Genomic DNA, 17767 nt, shown 5'->3' with positions numbered 1-17767 from the left:
CACTCACCCCTCTCAGCTTTCTCACAGTCCTTGCCCCTTTTCAGCTTTTTCTCGGCCCTTCCCATGTACCCAGCAGTCTCTCTCAGCTCTCCTTTATGTCCCCTCCCTGGGCGTGCTCTCAGCCCTCTATGCCCTTGTCCTTCTCACAGCTCTCTCCTGTCTCTGTCTTGCCCCTTGCTCCTCTCTCAGCTCTCTCTAGGCCCTTGCTCCTCTCTTGGCTTTCTCTTGGCTCTTGTCCCTCTCCTGGCTCTGTCTCAGCTTTCTCCTCCCTCTCCCCTTCCCGGGACCTCTCGTGTCCCTTTCTCAGCCCTCTCCCCTCTCTTGGCTTTCTTTCAGCCCTCGCACCTCCCCTGGCTCTCTCCTCCCTGTTCCCTCTTGGCTCTCTAGGCCTCCCCCTGCTCTCTCTTGGCCCTTGTTCCTCTCAGCCTTCTCACCCCTCTCAACTCTCTCAGAGACCTTGACCCTCTCTTGGCTCTTTCGGCCCTCACTCCTCTCCTGGTTGTCTCTTGGCCCTCTCTCGTGTTTCAGCTCTCTCGGTCCCCACTCCTCTCTGTGATCTCTCTCTCGGTCCTTGCCCCTCTCCCAGCTCTTGCCTTGCTCTCTTTTGGCCCTGGCTCTTCTTTCAGCTCTCTCTTGGCCCTCGCTCCTCTTGGCCCTCACTCAGCTATTGGCTCTGCCTTGCTCCCATTTGGGATTTCTTGGCTTGCTCTCTGCTCGCTCTCAGGTCTCTCTTGCCTTTCTCATGCACGTTCTCACCCCTCACGTCTCTGAGTCCTTGCCCCTCTCTCTGTTCTCTCTCAGCCCTCACTCTTCTCTTTACCCTCACTCCTCTCTAGGCTCTTGCTCCTTCATATATGCAGGGAGAAGACACGAAAGGCCAAAGCTCAATTAGAGTTGAAACTGACCAGTGTTGTGCCAGACAACAAGAAAGGCTTTTTAAAGTATGTTAATAGCAAGAGGGAGGTCTAAAGAAAACATTGGACCGATACTTGTTGAAGATGGTCACCTGACTAATAGGGATGAAGAAAAAGTGGAGGCATTCAATGCTTTGGAGCATTGGGCAATCATTAATGGCATGAAATTTAACAAGAACAAATGCCGGATTCTGCACCAAGGACAGAGTAACACCAGGCACAAGTATAAATTGGGAGAGGAGGGGCTGGAGAATAGCCCTGCAGAAAGGGATCTGGGGGTGCTGGTTGACAGCAGGCTCAATATGGGTCAGCAGTGTCCCCTGGCAGCCAAGAGGGCAAACCGCATCCTGGGGTGCATCAAACACAGCATAACCAGCCAGTCAAAAGAGGTGATTATCCCGCTGTATTAGCACTGGTGTGGCCTCACCTCAAATACTGTGTGCAGTTCTGGGCCCCACAATTTAAAAAGGATGCTAAGGTCCTTGAATGTGTCCAGAGGGGTGCAACAAAGCTGGTGAAAGGGCTGGAAGGCATGTCCTATGAGGAGCAGCTAAGGACTCTGGGATTGTCTAGTTTGGAGAAAAGGGGGCCTCATTGCTCTCTACAGCTTCCTGAGGAAGGAAAGTGGAGAGGGAGGTGCTGATCTCTTCTCCCTGGTATCCAGAGATAGGACGTGTGGGAATGGCTCAAAGCTGCATCAGGGGAGGTTCAGACTTGACATTAGGAAACATTTCTTTACAGGGAGGGTAGTCAAACACTGGAAGAGGCTTCCTAGAGAGGTGGTCGATGCCCCATGCCAGTCAGTGTTTAAGAGGCATTTGGACAATGCCCTTAATAACTTTTGTTTACCCCTGAAGTGTTCAGGGAGTTGGACTAGATGGTCGTTGTAGGTCCCTTCCAACTGAACTATTCTATTCTATTATTTTCTTTGTCAGCTCTCTCTTGGCTCTGGCTCCTCTCTCATCTTTCTCTTGGCTCTCTCCTCCTTTGTCTTTATCCTGGCTCTGTCTTGGCTCTTTGGGCTCTTGCCACTCTCTCGGGTCTCTCCCAGCTCTCTCTTGGCCCTCGCTGCTCTCCTTGACCTCTCTCATCTCTCTCCTCCCTCAGCCCTCTCCCAGCAGTCTCTAGGCTCTCACCCATCCCTCAGCCCTTGCTCCTCTCTCAGCATTTTCTCAGCCCTCTCCCCTCTCCCTGCTCTGTCTTGACCCTCAGCTTGCTCTCGGCTCTCTCCTCCCTTGCTCCTCTCCTGGCGCTCTCACATCTCTGTAGGCCCTCACTGTTCTCTTGGTGCTCTCTCGGCCCTCTTTCATCTTGGTCCTCACATCTAGGCTCTCCCTTGGCTCTTCCTCACACCTCTTTGGTCTTTCTCAGCTTGCTCTCTGCTCACTTCCAGATCTCTGTTGCCTGTCTCTCTCGGCCCTTGTTTCTTTCTTGGGTCTCCTTCCTCTCTCTGTTCTCTGCTTTCTGCTCCTCCCTCGGCTCTCTCTTGCTCCTCCCCCGGCTTACTCTCAGCTCTCTCTTGCCCCCCCCCCCCGCATTCTTACAGCTCCTGTTTCTCTCTGGACCCTCGCTCCTCTTGGTTTGGTCTCTGTTCTCTCTCACCCCTTACGTCTTTATTGGCCCTCACTCCACTCTCTGCTCTTTCCAGCTCCTCTTCAGGTGTTGTAGGTTTGCTCTTGGCTCACTCTAAGGTGTGTTGCACTCTCCCCCCCCCCCCCATCTCAGCCCTTCTTCTTTCCTCAGCTCTCGTTCCTCTCTTGCCTCTCTCGGCCCTTTTCTTCTTGGCACTTATATTTCTTTTTCGGCCCTCTCAAGACTCTCTCCTCACTTGCCGCTCCCCCCTCCCCGTCCTTACTCCTCTCTTGCCTCTCCATTTTTCTCTCAGCCCCCCTTTTCCTCATGGCTCTCATTTTTCTCCCTTACCCCTCTCCTGGCTCTCTCCTCCCTTGCCCCTCTCCTGGCTCTCTCCAGTCTCTCTCTCTCAGATCTCTAGACACTTGCACCTATCCCAGCTCTCTCTCGGACCTCACCCCTCTCTCAGCCCTTGGTCCTCTCTTGCCTCTTTAATCTCTCTCTTGGTCTTTGCCCCTCTCTCATCCCTATCTCCTTTCTTGCTCCTCCCAGGCTCTCTCTTGGCCCTTGCCCCTCTTTCATCTCTCTCCCAGCCATCTCTCGGGCATCGTGCCTCTCTCAGTCATTGCTCCTCTCTCAGCTCTCTCTCAGCCCTGGATACTCTCTCCTACCTCTCTCTGTCACCCCCCTCCCCTCTAGCTCCCATCCTCTCTCCCCTCCCCTTCCTTTTCATCTTCCCCTCTTGTCTTCCTTCCCTCTCTCCGCTCCCTCGCCCTGAACCTCTCGTCTCATCCCCTTGCTCTCCCTTCTCTCCCTCTCTCCCCTCCTCCCTCTTTCTTGAACCTGTCTTGCCCCTCTCCAGCTGCCCCTCTCATCTACCTCTCTTGTCCATATCTCTCTCGCCTCCCACCCTCTGGTCCCTCTCTTGTGCCTCTCTTGCCTCCCCGCCATCTCCCCTCCCCTCCCCTTTCTCTCTTCTCTTGCCCCCCTTCCCTCCTAGCTCTTGTCCCCTCTCTCTGCTTCCCTCTCATCTTCCCCCTCACCCCCTATGACCCTCTCTCCCTCCTTTCCCTTGTCTCTTCTCCTCTCCCCTCTTCTCCCCCACCTCTCCCACCCTCCTGCCTCTCCCTCGCCTCCCTACGCACTCTAGTCTCCCTTGACTCTCTTGTCTCTCTCCTCTCCTGTCTCTCTTCTCTCATCTTCCCTGGTCTCCCACATTTCTCATCTAATCTCTCAGCCCTCTCTTGCCCCCTCCTTCTCCCCTCAGCTCTCACGTCCCTCTCATCTCCCTCTCCCACCCCTCCCTCTCCTGCTGCCTCATCTCCCTTATGTCCTGTTGTCTGTGTCCTGTTTAATCTCATCGCATCTCCCCATCTCTCTCCCGGTTCTGTCATCCTCTCATGTCTCATCTCTCTTCTCCTCTCATCACTCCTCTTGTCTCATCTCTTGTCTCATGTCTCGTCCTCTCCTCTCATCTTGCCTTGTGTCTTTCACCTCATCTCTTTCTCATCTCACCTCTCGTCTCTCCCTCACCTCTTGTTTCTCTCTCCCATCTTTCCCACTGTTCCCCTCTCCCCCCATCTTTTTCATCTTGCCTCGTCTCGCCTCTCTTGTGCCTCCCTCTGTCCCCTCCCTTCTCTCTCTCTTGTGCCCCTCCTCTCCTGCCCCTCTCTCATACTCTCTCTCCCGTCTCGCTCTCTTCTTGGCTCTCTCGTTTCCTCTCATCTGGCCTCTCACCTTGTCCATCATGTCTCTCATCTGGCCACTCTTGTCTTGCCTGGCCTTTCATTTCTTGTCTCATCTTGTCTCTGTCGGCTTGCCTCTCTCGTCTCGTGTCTCATCTCTCTCATTTTGTGTCTCCTCTTATCACTCGTCTCATTTTCCCCCTTGTGTGTGGCAATTAATCACGGACTCCGCGTATAAGTTTAGGCGAAGACAAGCGAAGATGACGACGACAATGACACTTTATTTTTACAATCTATCCCTTTTATAATATGATCTAGTGTTCACGAGCAAGCAAAACTTATTTCATTGGCTACTGTCTTGTGTCCACGCGTCTCTTCAGCATTACTTATTGGTTCTTCAAGCTGGTGCACGCAAATTCCTCTTTCAGGGATGTATCCAATCTCATCCTTATTTTTCTGCCTCTAAGTTTCACAAACTTGTTTGTAACAAGCCTCAAGGGCACAGCTGCATTCCTGTGAACCTGTTTGTAACAAGCCTCAAGGGCACAGCTGCATCTCATCAAAGTAAAACACAATCTCATTTATTCCCACAACTCCCCCTTTTTGTTTTTCTACCACAAAAGCTTGTTTAATCATATTCTATAGCATTTTCTGTACCCAAGACACTAGACAAGAAACTATCATTATTATAGCGCAAAATATTAGTAACAACAAAAGACCCATTTTGATTAGAGACATTATCCACCCGCCAGTTCCCCAACTTGTTAGTAAGTGATTCAGCCAACCAAATCCATTACTGACTTGTAATTTGCTAACTTCAAATCTTTGATTGCTTTATGGATTAATTCGGAGTTATCTGATAAGTCATTCCCCATCAGCCTTCTCGGAGTTCAGTGTCTTCTGCTGCTCGTTCTTGTTATCCGATGCAAGAGCCGGTCTTACGCACCTTGCAGGTACCCACTTAGGTCCTACATCTGTTGAGACACAAGCATACCCTCTGCCCCAGGTTAGTAGATCAAAAGGACCTTCCCAATTACCTGTTTGTAGCGATTTTGTAAAAACTCGGGCCTTCTGTGGTGTGGCTGTTAAATCTTTTGATTGAAGAGACAGAAAATGAGAGATAATAACAGGAATATTATTTTCAGACATATTCAGGTAGTTTAACACATACACGGCTTTACTTAGTCTGTCTGCTGGAGTGGCTCCTGGCATTCCCCCTTTTTGTTTTTGCAGGTTCAATTGTTTGTTGCAAGATTTTCCAGCCCAGATATTTCCAAGGCTCAGTTTTTTGCACCTTTTCAGGGGCTATTTCAAGTCCATATCTATTTAGAGCTCGTCGTATCTCTCTTTCTCAGTTGTGGGCAATCTCTTTTAAAATGTCCAGTTTTACCACAGGAGAAACATGATTTCTGTACTTTCATTGCAGTGGCAAAAGCTGTAGCTAATGTTTCCATATGATGGGATATTGACCCCACCTTCTGGGTAGCTTCTATCATGTCCATTAAGGAGGGATTTTTTAGAGGCAAAAGCACTTTTTTACAGTCCGTATTCGCATTTTCAAAGGCTAATTTTAAGAGTAGGACCTCTCTTGCTTCTGCATTTTCGACTTGTTTTTCCAAAGCCTCTTTAAGACGATCTAAGAATGAGATATATCCCTCTCCTGTCCCTTGCTTTATTAATGTAAATGATTTTGTCGCTCTTCTGGCATCCGGCACTCTTAGCAATGCCTGTAAAGCAAGGTCTCTGCCTTGTGCTAATATCTCTGGTCGTAATAGTGCCTGTAACATTGGGTGATTTAATGGCGGATCCCCCATAAGTTGTGGGAGTCCTGCCCCTTGTAAAGGGTCGCCTTGTTGCTGCATATTGATAATTGTGGCGTTTTGGCAGGCGGTACGCCGGGTGCTTTCAAAGATCACCCTTTGCGTTGGGGTCAATATAAGATTAGTAAGCGTGCATATATCAAATGGTACTATTTCATTTGTAAATATTCCCCGTAGCAGGGATTGTGTAAAAGGAGAACCCAGTCCATGCGCGGCAACTGTTTGTCGTAGATCTTTTAAAACATTATAGCCAAAAGGTTCATGCTCATCGGGGACATTTCCATTGCTGCGTATGACAGGACACGCTATCGCTGAACAAAAAGCTGTATCCCCCACTTGCAATGCTTGGTGTCTAATCTTTTGCCACCTCGCAGCAGCGGCTGACGCCCCCCATTCCTTGGGCGGCAATTAATTATGGGTTTGTGGAGTATCGGCATTTGAAGCAGTAGAGAAAGGCGGTAAGAGTGCCGACGCAGCAGGGGCCGGGGGTGGGCGGGGAAGTGGAGGAGTACTGGTTGCAGGGATCGGAAGGTCTAGCAGAGGTGTTGAAGCCATAGGAGCAGGTGAAGGAGAAAGCAGCGCAGAGGGTAGCGGCGGTGCGTGGGGGGTGGAGGGTTGTGCAGCCTGAGCACCCGCGAGCAAGGGCGTGTCGGAGGACGAACCCGATGTCGGTGTTTCTGGCGTGCCCTGCGGGGTTAGCTCCGGAGCAGTAGCAGAGGCTGCAGCCACCATAGCCTTTCGGTCTGAACTCTAATTGTTCTAAAGTATCTTTCAGTAAACGCCATGTCGTCAAAACACTTGTGGCATTACTGTCCCCCCTGGTGGCCGCTTCCCATAACACTTTTCCTGCCTCCTCCCAAGTCTCCACCTGGAACGCGGTCGCTGCGTTCGCTTGTTGCCCGTTTTTTCGCAACCAAGTTAACAACAACCGAACCTTTCCTTCATAATAATTTATGCCCCTTTTTGCAAGGATTCACAAAAATATACGCAAAATAGATTTTTCTTCTGAGGACATTTGCGCCCCCATTTTCCCGTCCCCAGCTGCTCACCTCTTTTTCCCGAGGCGATTAATTGTCGACAAGCAGCTCTCTGGTTCGCTGCAATAAAGTTCAGCTCTATGGTCCGCTGCAATAAAGTTCAGCTGGGCTTGCCACCATCCGCTCTCTCGTCCGCGGTTCTTAGGATCGAATCACGTCGTAGGATCGAATCACGTCGGGGTCACCATTTGTGGCAATTAAACACGGACTCCGCGTATGAGTTTAGGCGAAGACAAGCGAAGATGACGACGACAATGACACTTTATTTTTACAATCTATCCCTTTTATAATATGATCTAGTGTTCACGAGCAAGCAAAACTTATTTCATTGGCTACTGTCTTGTGTCCACGCGTCTCTTCAGCATTACTTATTGGTTCTTCAAGCTGGTGCACGCAAATTCCTCTTTCAGGGATGTATCCAATCTCATCCTTATTTTTCTGCCTCTAAGTTTCACAAACTTGTTTGTAACAAGCCTCAAGGCCACAGCTGCATTCCTGCGAACCTGTTTGTAACAAGCCTCAAGGGCACAGCTGCATCTCATCAAAGTAAAACACAATCTCATTTATTCCCACACTTGTGTCTTACCTCGTGTCTCACAGCTGCTGTGCAGCATTTTTTACCCTTTCTTAAAAACATGTTATTAACAGAAGCACCACCAGCTTTGCTGACTGGCTCAGCCTTGGGAAGTGGTGGGTCCATTTTGGAGCTGGCTAAAACTGGCTCTGTCCAACATGGGAGCAGCTCCTGATCTCTTCTCACAGAAGCCACCCCTGCAGAAGCACACACACACCCCCACACCCCACACACCACACCCCCCCGGCTACCAAAACCTTTCCATGTAAACCCAATATAGGCGCCAAAAAGGGCTGTTGTGGTTTAACCCCAGTAGGCAGCTTAACACCACACAGCCGCTCACTCACTCTCATCTTGTCAGGTCTCTCTTGTCTCTCGTCTCGTCTCTTATCTCATGTGGTCTCTCTCACCTCTCGTCTGGTCTCACTCTCATCTCTCCTCCTCTCTTCTCTTCTTGTCTCTGTCTGCTTGTGTCTCGTCTTGTTTCCTGTCGCATCTCTCATCTGTAGCCTCTAGTCTTGTAGTCTCTAGCCTCTAGTCTCTTAATCTCTCCTCTCATCACTCGCCTCTCCTTTCTTTCTTCCCTTTTCTCGCCTCCCCTTTTCCTCTTCTCTCTGCCGTCTCTCATTTTGTCTTGTCTCATCTTTCTTCTCTCGTCTCATTTCTCATCTCTCATGTCTTCTCTCATCTCCCCCCATATCTCTCATCTCTCCTCTCTTGCCTCATCCCACCTTTCATCTTGTGCCCGTCCCCTCATCTCCCTCGTCTCTCTACTCTCTCAAGTTGCTCTTGTCTCTCTCATCTCTTGTCGTATGGTGCTCCCCCCCCCCCCCCCGGTCAGCCTCTGGTCTCCCTCCATTGTCTCATCCCATACCTCATCTTGTCCCACTCCCCTCTTGCCCCTTCCTCTCTGTTCTCCCTCCCTGCCCCTCCCTTGCCCCTGTTTCTCTCATCTCTCCTTTTGGCCCCCATCTCTCTCTCTCTCCCCTTCCCTCTCTCCTCAGCTAGTCTCTCTTGTATCTCTCATCTCGCTTCTTTCACCGTGTCTGGTCTCTCTCCTCTCTCTCTTCTCATCTTGTCTCCCCCCTCCCCTCCTCATCTCGTCTCCTCTCGTCTTATCCCCTCTTGTCTCGTCTAGGTTGGCTTGTCTCTCATCTCATTTCTCCCCTCTCTTTAATCTCTCATCTCGTCTCTCTCACACCAACCCCTCTCCTCTCCTTCTCCCTCTCTTCTCCCTCTGCTCTCTCCCCTCAATCTCTCTTCTCCCCCATCTCTCCCCTCTCTTGCCTCTCCCCTCGTCTCATCTATCATCTCCCTTGTCTCTCTCATCTTCTCTCATCTGTTCTCTCTCTTCTTTCCCACCTCTCTTGTCTCTCCCCTTGGCTCATCTCTCCTCTCTCCCATCTCTCCTCTTCCCTAGTGTCTCTCTTCTCTCCCATCTATCTTATCTCATCTCTTATCACTTGTGTCTCATCTCTAATTTCCTCTCTCATTTCTTGTCTCTGATCTTGCTTCTCGTTTTGTCTTTCATCGTGTGTCTCCTCTCACCTTGTCTCCTCTTGTCTCACTTTGTCTCATCTCATCTTGTCTCATCTCATCTTTCTTCTCATCTCTTGTCCCTCCTTTTGTCTCTCATCTCATCCCTCGTCTCAGCGCTCTCTTGTGTCTCTCTCATCCCTTATCCCTCTCTTGCCTCTTGCCCCCCCACCCCCCTCCTCGTCTGGCCTCTCTTGTCTCTTTCATCCTGTCTCCATTCTCGCCTCATCTCTCCTCTCCTCTCTCCTCTTGTCTCCTCTTGTCTCATCTCATCTCATCTCATCTCATATCTCATCTCATCTCATCTCATCTCATCTCATCTCCTGTCTCTCATGTCGTCTCCTTGTGCCTCTCGTCTCCTCTCTTGTCTTATCTAATTTTTCCTCTCATCTCTCCTCTCATCACACTTCTCCTCTCTCTTGTCTTGTCTTTCTTGTCTCTGTCTTATGCCTCTCTTGCCCCTCCCTCAGCACCCTCTTGTCTCCTTCTATCGTCTCATCTCATCCCTCATCTTGTCTCGTCTCACCTCTCACCTGTTATCTCGTCTCTCTCTTGTCTTGTCTCTCATCTGTTGCTGTTACCTGTTGCCTAGTGTTCCCTCTCCTGTCATCTCTCATCTCTCTCCTCTGTCACCTTGTCTCTCTCCTCTCCTCTCCTTTTTTTCTCTCCTCTTGTCTCACTTTGTCTCGTCTCTTGTCTCATCTTGTCTCGACTCGATTCTCTTCTTGTCCCTCCTCTCGACTCTTGTCTCGTCCCTCTTGTCTCTCATCTCTCTCCTATCTCTCTCGTCTTTCCTGTCCCTTGCAACTCTTTCCCCTCTCTCTCCTCCCCCTCCCCTCTCAGCCCCCTCCCCTCTACTCTCATCCCATCTGGCCTCTCTTGTCTCTTACATTGTCTCTCCATTCTCGTCTCTCCTCTCTGCTCCTGTTGTCTCTTCTCTCATCTCTCCTTTCCTCTCTCATCTCACCTCATCTCATGTCTCATCTCTCTTTACTTGTCTATTGCCACTCATCTTGCCACCCACCTCGTTTCTCTCGTCTCTCTCTGTTGCCCCCTCTTGTCTCCCTCTATCGTCTTGTCTCATGTCTCATTCCTTGTCTCATCCCTCTTGTCTCTTGTCTCTCTCCTGGCTCTCTCATCTTTCCTGTCCCTTGCAACTCTCGTCTCTGTCATTACTCACCCCTCTCACCCTCCCCTCTACTCTTGTATCGTCTGGCCTATCTTGTCTAATTCAGCGCTCTTCTTTCACGTCTCTCATAGTCTTGTGTCTCTCTCCTCTCCTGTCTATCTCATCTTGTCTTTAATTTCTCTTATCGCTTTCTTGCCCCCCTCCACCCTCAACATACCTCTTTTATCCCGTCTCTTCATCCACATCTGGTCTCTCTCATCTTGCCTCAGCTCCCTCTAGTCTGTATCCCATCTGTCTTCTTTCTCTCTTGTCAGCCCCATCTCTATCGTCTGCCTCGTCTGTCTCTCGTCTTGATCATCCACCTCGTCTGTCTCTCGTCTGTTGTCTTTGTTATCTCCCCTGTCTCTCGTCTCTTCCTCTTCTGTTCCTTGTCTTTTATATCGTCTGTCCTCCCCCCCCCCCCCCCCAATCTCTCTTCTCTGTTTCTTGTCTTTTCTCTTGCCTGCCCCTCGCGCCCCCCTCTTTCACCCCTCATCTTTCTCTGGCCTCTTTAGTCTGTCTCCCATCTCTCGCTTGTCTGTCTTCTTCCTTGGCTCTGCCTCATCTTTCTCTCGCCTGTCTCTTGTCTCTCTCCTCTTGTTTCGCCACTCGTCTTGTCTCATCTTGTCTGCCTCGTTCCTCACCTCAACTCTCCTCTCTCATCTCTCTCCTCTCACCTCTGTCTCTTCTCTGTCTCTTCTCTGTCTCACCTGTCTCGTCTCTCTCATCTCATGCCCTTCTTATCTCTTGCCTCTCTCCCCTCTCATCTCTCCACTCATCTCTTGTCTCGTCTTGTCTGTCTCGTGTCTCATCTCATCTCGCCCATCTCTCTCCTCTCGTCTCTCTCTCCACTCGTCTCGTCTTGTCTTGTCTCTCCTGTTTTCCTCCCCGTCTCTTGTCTATCCCCTCTTGGCTCTCTCTTGGAGCTCTCTCTCTCTTGGCCCTCTTGGGTCTCACATCTCTTGGCTTTCTCGGCCTTCGCTCTCATCTCTTGGTCTCGACTGTCTTGAATTTTGTAATCAGCTTTCTCTCTCATGTCTTGCAACTCATTTCTCTTGTCATGCTATCATCTCTCCCACTCCTCAGTACTCTCTCTTTCTCACTCTCTTTTGTTTGTGCTCCATCTCTTTTCTCTCCAGTCAGTTGGGACTTTCTTTTTCTTCTTTTTTAAAATCCTTTTGGCAGTATAAACTTTTAGCATAGCCCCCAAAGCCAACAAAAAGCAAAAGTGTTGCTTTCTTCCAGAAATAACAAATAGGTATTTTTCTAGGGTTGGTGTGGTCAGTGTCTATCTCTCAATTATACTTGATTAAATATGTCATGCGTTGACCCTGAGCAGCCACCAAACACCCACCCTCCTTCTTGCTCACTACCTTCTCCCATGGGATGGGGGGAAAACAGAAGGAAGGTGAAAAGACTTGTGGATTGAGACAATGACAGTTTAAGAAGAGAAACAAAAGCTGTGTGTGCAAACAAAGCAAAAAGAGGAATTAATTCACTACTCCCCATTGGCTAGCCACAAGATGTCCAGCCACTTCTGGAAAGCAGAGCCTCAGCATGCTTAATGGTTGCTTGCTAAGACAAATGCCATAACCATGAGTGTCCCCCCCTTCCTCCTCCTTTCCATGAGCTTTTTTTGCTGAGCACGATGTCATATGGTATGGAATATCCCTGCTCACCCCTAGCCTACTGGCCTTGGGGGGGGGTGGGTGGAGAGTTGGAGAGAAAGCCTTGATGCTGTGCAAGCACTGCTCAGCAATAGCCAAAACATTGGTCTGTTATCAACACTGTTCTAGCCACAAATGTAAAGCACAGCACCATATGGGCAGCTATAAGGGAAGTTAACTCTATCCCAGACAGGCCCAGTACAAAATCTAATGCTGACTGATAGATGCATTGGCAACAGGAAAGGATTCTACAAGTACAGAAACAGCAAAAGGAAGACTAGGGAAAATGTCACCTGCTGCTAAATGGGGCGGGGGAACTGGTGACAAATGACATGGATAAGGTCGATGTACTCAATGTCTTCTTTGCCTCAGTCTTTACTGGTAGGACCAGCCTTGAGGATTCCCAGGCCTCTGAGACCAGAGGGAAAGTCTGGAGCAAGGAAGATTTACCCTCCATGGAGGAGGACCCATGTATAAGAGCGCTTATACAAGCTGAATATACATAAGTCCATGGGGCCTGATGTGTTGCACCCACAAATGCTGAGGGAGCTGGCTGATGTCATTGCAAGGCCACTCTCGATTATCTTTGAATGGTCATGGTGATTGGAAGAGGTTCCTGACAAGTGGAAGAGAGCAAATATCACTCCAGTCTTCGAGAAAGGCAAGAAGGAAGATCTGGGGAACTACAGGCTGGTCAGCCTCACCTGTATTCCTGGGAAAATGATGGAGAAAATAATCCTGGAAACTGAAGGACATGAAGGTGCTTGGTAGGAGTCAGTATGGATCTATGAATGGGAAATCATAGAATCACAGAATCATTAAGGTTGGAAAAGACCCTTAAGATCATCGAGTCCAACCGTTAACCTATCACTGCCAAGTCCACCACTAAACCATGTCCTCGAGCACCACGTCTACCCATCTTTTAAATACCTCCAGGGATGGAGACTCAACCACTTCCCTGGGCAGCCTGTTCCAATGCCTGACTACCCTTTCGGTGAAGAAGTTTTTCCTAATATCCAACCTAAACCTCCCCTGGCGCAGCTTGAGGCCGTTTCCTCTCGTCCTATCACTTGTTACTAGGGAGAAGAGACCGACCCCCACCTCGCTACAACCTCCTTTCAGGCAGTTGTAGAGAGCAATAAGGTCTCCCCTCAGCCTCCTCTTCTCCAAACTAAACAACCCCAGCTCCCTCAGCCGCTCCTCATAAGACTTGTTCTCTAGACCCTTCACCAGCTTCGTTGCCCTTCTTTGGACGCGGTCCAGCACCTCGATGTCCTTCTTGTAGTGAGGGGCCCAAAAGTGAACACAGGACTCGAGGTGCGGCCTCACCAGTGCCGAGTACAGGGGCACTATCACCTCCCTGGTCCTGCTGGCCACACTATTCCTGATGCAAGCCAGGATGCCATTGGCCCTCTTGGGCACCTGAGCACACTGCTGGCTCACGTTCAGCCGGCTGTCAACCAACACCCCCAGGTCCTTTTCCGCCAGGCAACTCTCTAGCCACTCCTCCCCAAGCCTGTAGCGTTGCCTGGGGTTGCTGTGACCGAAGTGCAGGACCCGGCACTTAGCCTTGTTGAATCTCATACAGTTGGCCCTGGCCCAACAATCCAGCCTGTCCAGGTCCCTCTGTAGGGCCTTCCTACCCTCCAGCAGATCGACACTTCCACCCAACTTGGTGTCGTCTGCAAACTTACTGAGGGTGCACTCAATCCCCTCATCACCACTCGTGACCGGCCACCAACTGGATTTGACTCCATTCACCACCACTCTCTGGGCTCGGCCGTCCAGCCAGTTTTTAACCCAGCGCAGAGTGCACTTATCCAAGCCGTGAGCAGCCAGCTTCTTCAGGAGAATGCTGTGGGAGACAGTGTCAAAGGCCTTACTAAAGTCCAGGTAGACAACATCCACAGCCTTCCCCTCATCCACTAAGCAGGTCACCTTGTCATAGAAGGAGACCAGGTTAGTGAAACAGGACCTCCCTTTCATAAACCCATGCTGGGTGAGCCTGATCCCCCGGTTGTCCCACACGTGCCGCATAATGGCACTCAAGATGATCTGCTCCATGACCTTCCCCGGCACTGAGGTCAGGCTGACAGGCCTGTAGTTCCCCGGATCCTCCTTCCGACCCTTCTTGTAGAGGGGTGTCACATTTGATAACTTCCAGTCATCTGGGACCTCCCCGGTTGACCAGGACTGCTGATAAATGATGGAGAGTGGCTTGGCAAGCTCCTCTGACAGCTCCCTCAGTATCCTTGGGTGGATCCCATCTGGCCCCATAGGCTTGTGAACATCCAGGTGGAGGAGCAGGTCGGTGACTGTTACCTCTTCAATAATTGGGGCTTCATTCTGCTTCCCATCTCCATTTCCCAGCTCAGGGTCCTGAAAACCCTGAGGATGACTAGCTTGACTCTTAAAGACTGAGGCAAAGAAGGCATTAAGTACCTCAGCCTTCTCCTTATCCTTCGTGGCAAAGTTTCCCTCCGCATCCCACAAAGGATGGAGATTCTCCCTGGCCCTCCTTTTGTCGCTGATATATTTGTAAAAACATTTTTTGTTATCTTTAACGGCGGTGGCCTGTTTAAGTTCTAGCTGGGCCTTCGTCTTTCTAATCTTCTCCCTGCATAACCTCACAACATCCTTGTAGTCCTCCTGAGTCATCTGCCCCTTCTTCCAAAGGTCATGGCTGACCAACCTGATAAGCTTTCTACAATGAGGCAACTAGCTTGGTGGATGAGGGGGGAGCAGTGGATGTTGTTTAATGGACAGTGAGGTGGACTGAAACTGGCTGAATGGCCAGGCCCAGAGGGTTATGATCAGTGGCACAAATTTCAGTTGGAAGCAAGTCACTAGTGGTGTCCCCCAGGAGTCTATACTGGGGCCAATACTTTTTGCTGTCTTCATTAATGACCTGGAAAATAGGACAGAGTGCACCCTCAGCAAGTTTGCAGATGATACAAAACTGGGAGGAGTGGCTGATATACCATATGGTTGTGCTGCCATTCAGGGAGATCTCGACAGGCTGGAGAACTGGGCAGAGAAGAATCTCGTGAAGTTCAGCAAGTGGGAATGCAATGTCCTGCATCTGGGGAGGACTTACTCCAGGCACCAGTACAGGCTGCAGGCTGACTAGATAGAAAGTAGCTTTGCAGAGAAGGAAATGGATGTCCTGGTGGACAAGAAGCTGAACGTGAGCCAGCAGTGAACCCTCGTGGCAAAAAGGCCAACAGTATCCCTGGCTGCATTAGGAAGAGCATTGCTAGGAGGTCGAGGTAGATCCTTCCTCTCTACTCAGTGCTAGTGAGGCTGCATCTGGAGTACCGTGTTCAGTTCTGGGCTCCCCAGTACAAGAAAGGAAGGTATGGACTTACTGGAGCAAGTCCAGCAAAGGGCCACAAAGATGATTAAGGAACTGGAGCATCTGCCATATGAGGAGAGGCTGAGAGAGCTGGGACTATTCAGCCTGGAGAAGAGAAGGCTCAGGGAGGATCTTATCATTGTGTATAAATACCTGATGGGAGGGAGTGAAGATGAGGGAGAAGACTTCTCAGTGGTGCTCATTGAGAGGACAAGAGGCAATGGGCACAAATGGAAAAAAACAGGAAATCCCATCTGAATGCTCAAAGATGCTTTTTTACTGTGAGGTTAGTCAAGGACTGTACCAGGTTGTCCAAAGATGTTGTGGAGTCTCTGTCCTTGGAGATATTAAGAACCCAACTGGACATGGCCCTGAGCAACTTGCTCTAGGTGACCCTGTTTTGAGCAGGGGCGTTGGACTAGATGATCTCAAGAGGTCCCTTCCAACCTAAATGAATCTGTGATTCTGTGCAAAATTGAGGAATTCTCTAATTCCTAGTATGTATTAGTCATCCTCAGTCTTCTTTCTGATATTCTAAATAGGTTTTCTTTGTAAGGCATTTTCCTTCGTTGTTGGACCATTTCTGTGCTCTATCCAGTTTTTGAATATTCTTCTTAAAAATGTCAGTGCCACAACCTCATGTACTTTTCTAGTGTGTGCCTCACTATTTTAATAGGGGTAAAATTCCTGTTTATAACTCCAGTGATTACATTAACACTTTCTGCTAAAGCAAGCTTACTTGAGTCACTTCTTCACTATGACCTTTAAAATGCTTTTCAGGGTCATCTTTTCAGGTTGCAGCCCCTCATTCTATCACCTGCTAGAGCTTTAAGTCGGCATTTGAATATGAAGAATTTATAGTGAAACTCAGTAAACCAGAGGAAGGACAGCTTTGAAGAATGGGTAGTCATTTACAAGCTGATGGGAGGACTTTGACTTATTTCTGATTTTTATGAGTTGTTCCTGAAGTCACATAAATAAGTGAGAAAAGTTTCTGTTCATTTACATTATTAAATAAGATATTTTGAGTGCAAGTAAGGTAAGAGACAACTTTGAATATTTCAGTACATAAGGATTTGAACCGTTTCAGGGAAGAAAATGAAGAGAGAAATTTCTTTCTGGTATTGCATATTTTACCCATTGTGTTCTTACAGTACATTTTATTCAGTGTATGTTAGTTCTTTCTGAAAGCTGACAATATTGGAGGTACTGTAATTTACTTGTATTGTGATTACTATAGAAATTACTCTTTTAGTTCTTTAGAACTGTGATGAGTTGGTATGAAATGTTTCCAGTGTTCAGTTTAATTGCATTGATTATTGCAAGTCTTTTTGTGAAGGCATGCTTAATTAAGAAGTAAACATTTATATGTGCAGCTTCTAGAATTAATTATGGTTGTGCATATAGGTAGCTTAAAGTGTGTTGTCTTAATATGGTATAAGATTTTGAGTCTCCTCTCAAAATTTGACAATAGTTGCAGCTAATGTATACAAGTGTAGTTAGAGAAGAATCAGGCCTGTGAATGGATTTTTTTCTAAAAGTTCTTTACCTCAAAGCAGTAAGTAGGTTCGTGTGCACCTTGCTTCTGACTTGATAAACATATTTGCTGTTACAAAGCAGACTGTAAACTGTTAGAAAAAAATTCATGAAGTCCAAACCTTATAGTATTCTCTTCTTGATGTGCTGCAAGCTCTAAGCCGACCTTAGATTAGACAAAGCAATAATATATAATATGAATTTTATAATATTTTAGGCCAAAGCAGAATTTTAAAAAAAGGAAGAATAAATGAAGTATCTCCATGTACTCATGTAATAGTACGTGAAACAATCTTTAGCTAATCCCCAGATTGGATTTTGGGTGAATATTCTTCTTTTAATATCTGAATAAGGATAAGTGACAAAAAGCAAAGAAGTTTGTGCTGAACTTTTAATTTTACATTTTAATTTTATTCAGAGACCACGATGCAGACATCAGAGACTGGGTCGGACACAGGTTCGACTGTGACTTTACAGGCATCTGTGGCTGGCCAGGCAGCAGTGCCCACACAGGTAGTACAGCAGGTACCGGTTCAGCAACAGGTAGGTGTCTGTTAATTTTGGGAAAACAAAAAACCCTGGCAAGACAGAATGATGCATTTCAACAGGTGTAGTGAAGAACTGATTTTGTACAAGGCTGCAAAAGCAACTCTTTTTCACTGTTTTATTCAATTTTATTTTGCTGGAACTGAAATAGCTACATAAGCAGACATGCAGTTTTCAGGGTTTATTTCTTGAACTAGAATATCTGGCAACCACCAGAAATACATATGCATGATTCTAAAAGTAGATCACTATGAAATGTGTGCGATATCTCATAAAAAAATTATATTCATTTAAGTTATTGAATAGTCACATTTATTCCTTTGAAATGTTGATAAGGAATATGGAATTTTTGAAATA

At 48.3% G+C, this 17767-nt stretch overlaps 1 protein-coding gene across 6 annotated transcripts in view; it reads left to right on the top strand.

Moving 5' to 3' along the window:
- The window catches only part of LOC104022190 (transcription factor RFX3-like), a 150457-nt gene that overhangs the window by 31838 nt on the left and 100852 nt on the right, over positions 1–17767 (top strand). For all 6 annotated transcript variants that reach the window (XM_087770933.1, XM_087770932.1, XM_087770931.1 and 3 more), the window contains one exon: positions 17283–17407. In XM_087770933.1, the coding sequence (XP_087627059.1) occupies positions 17291–17407 (117 nt within the window). In that variant the 5' untranslated portion in view covers positions 17283–17290. The remainder of the gene's footprint in view (positions 1–17282; positions 17408–17767) is intronic.

This window comes from Nipponia nippon, unplaced genomic scaffold (genome assembly GCF_047370975.1).
Source record: "Nipponia nippon isolate SJK-2023a ecotype South Korea unplaced genomic scaffold, ASM4737097v1 scaffold_34, whole genome shotgun sequence".
NCBI classification, from domain to species: Eukaryota; Metazoa; Chordata; class Aves; order Pelecaniformes; family Threskiornithidae; genus Nipponia; species Nipponia nippon.
This window is presented reverse-complemented; position numbering and strand designations above follow the sequence as displayed.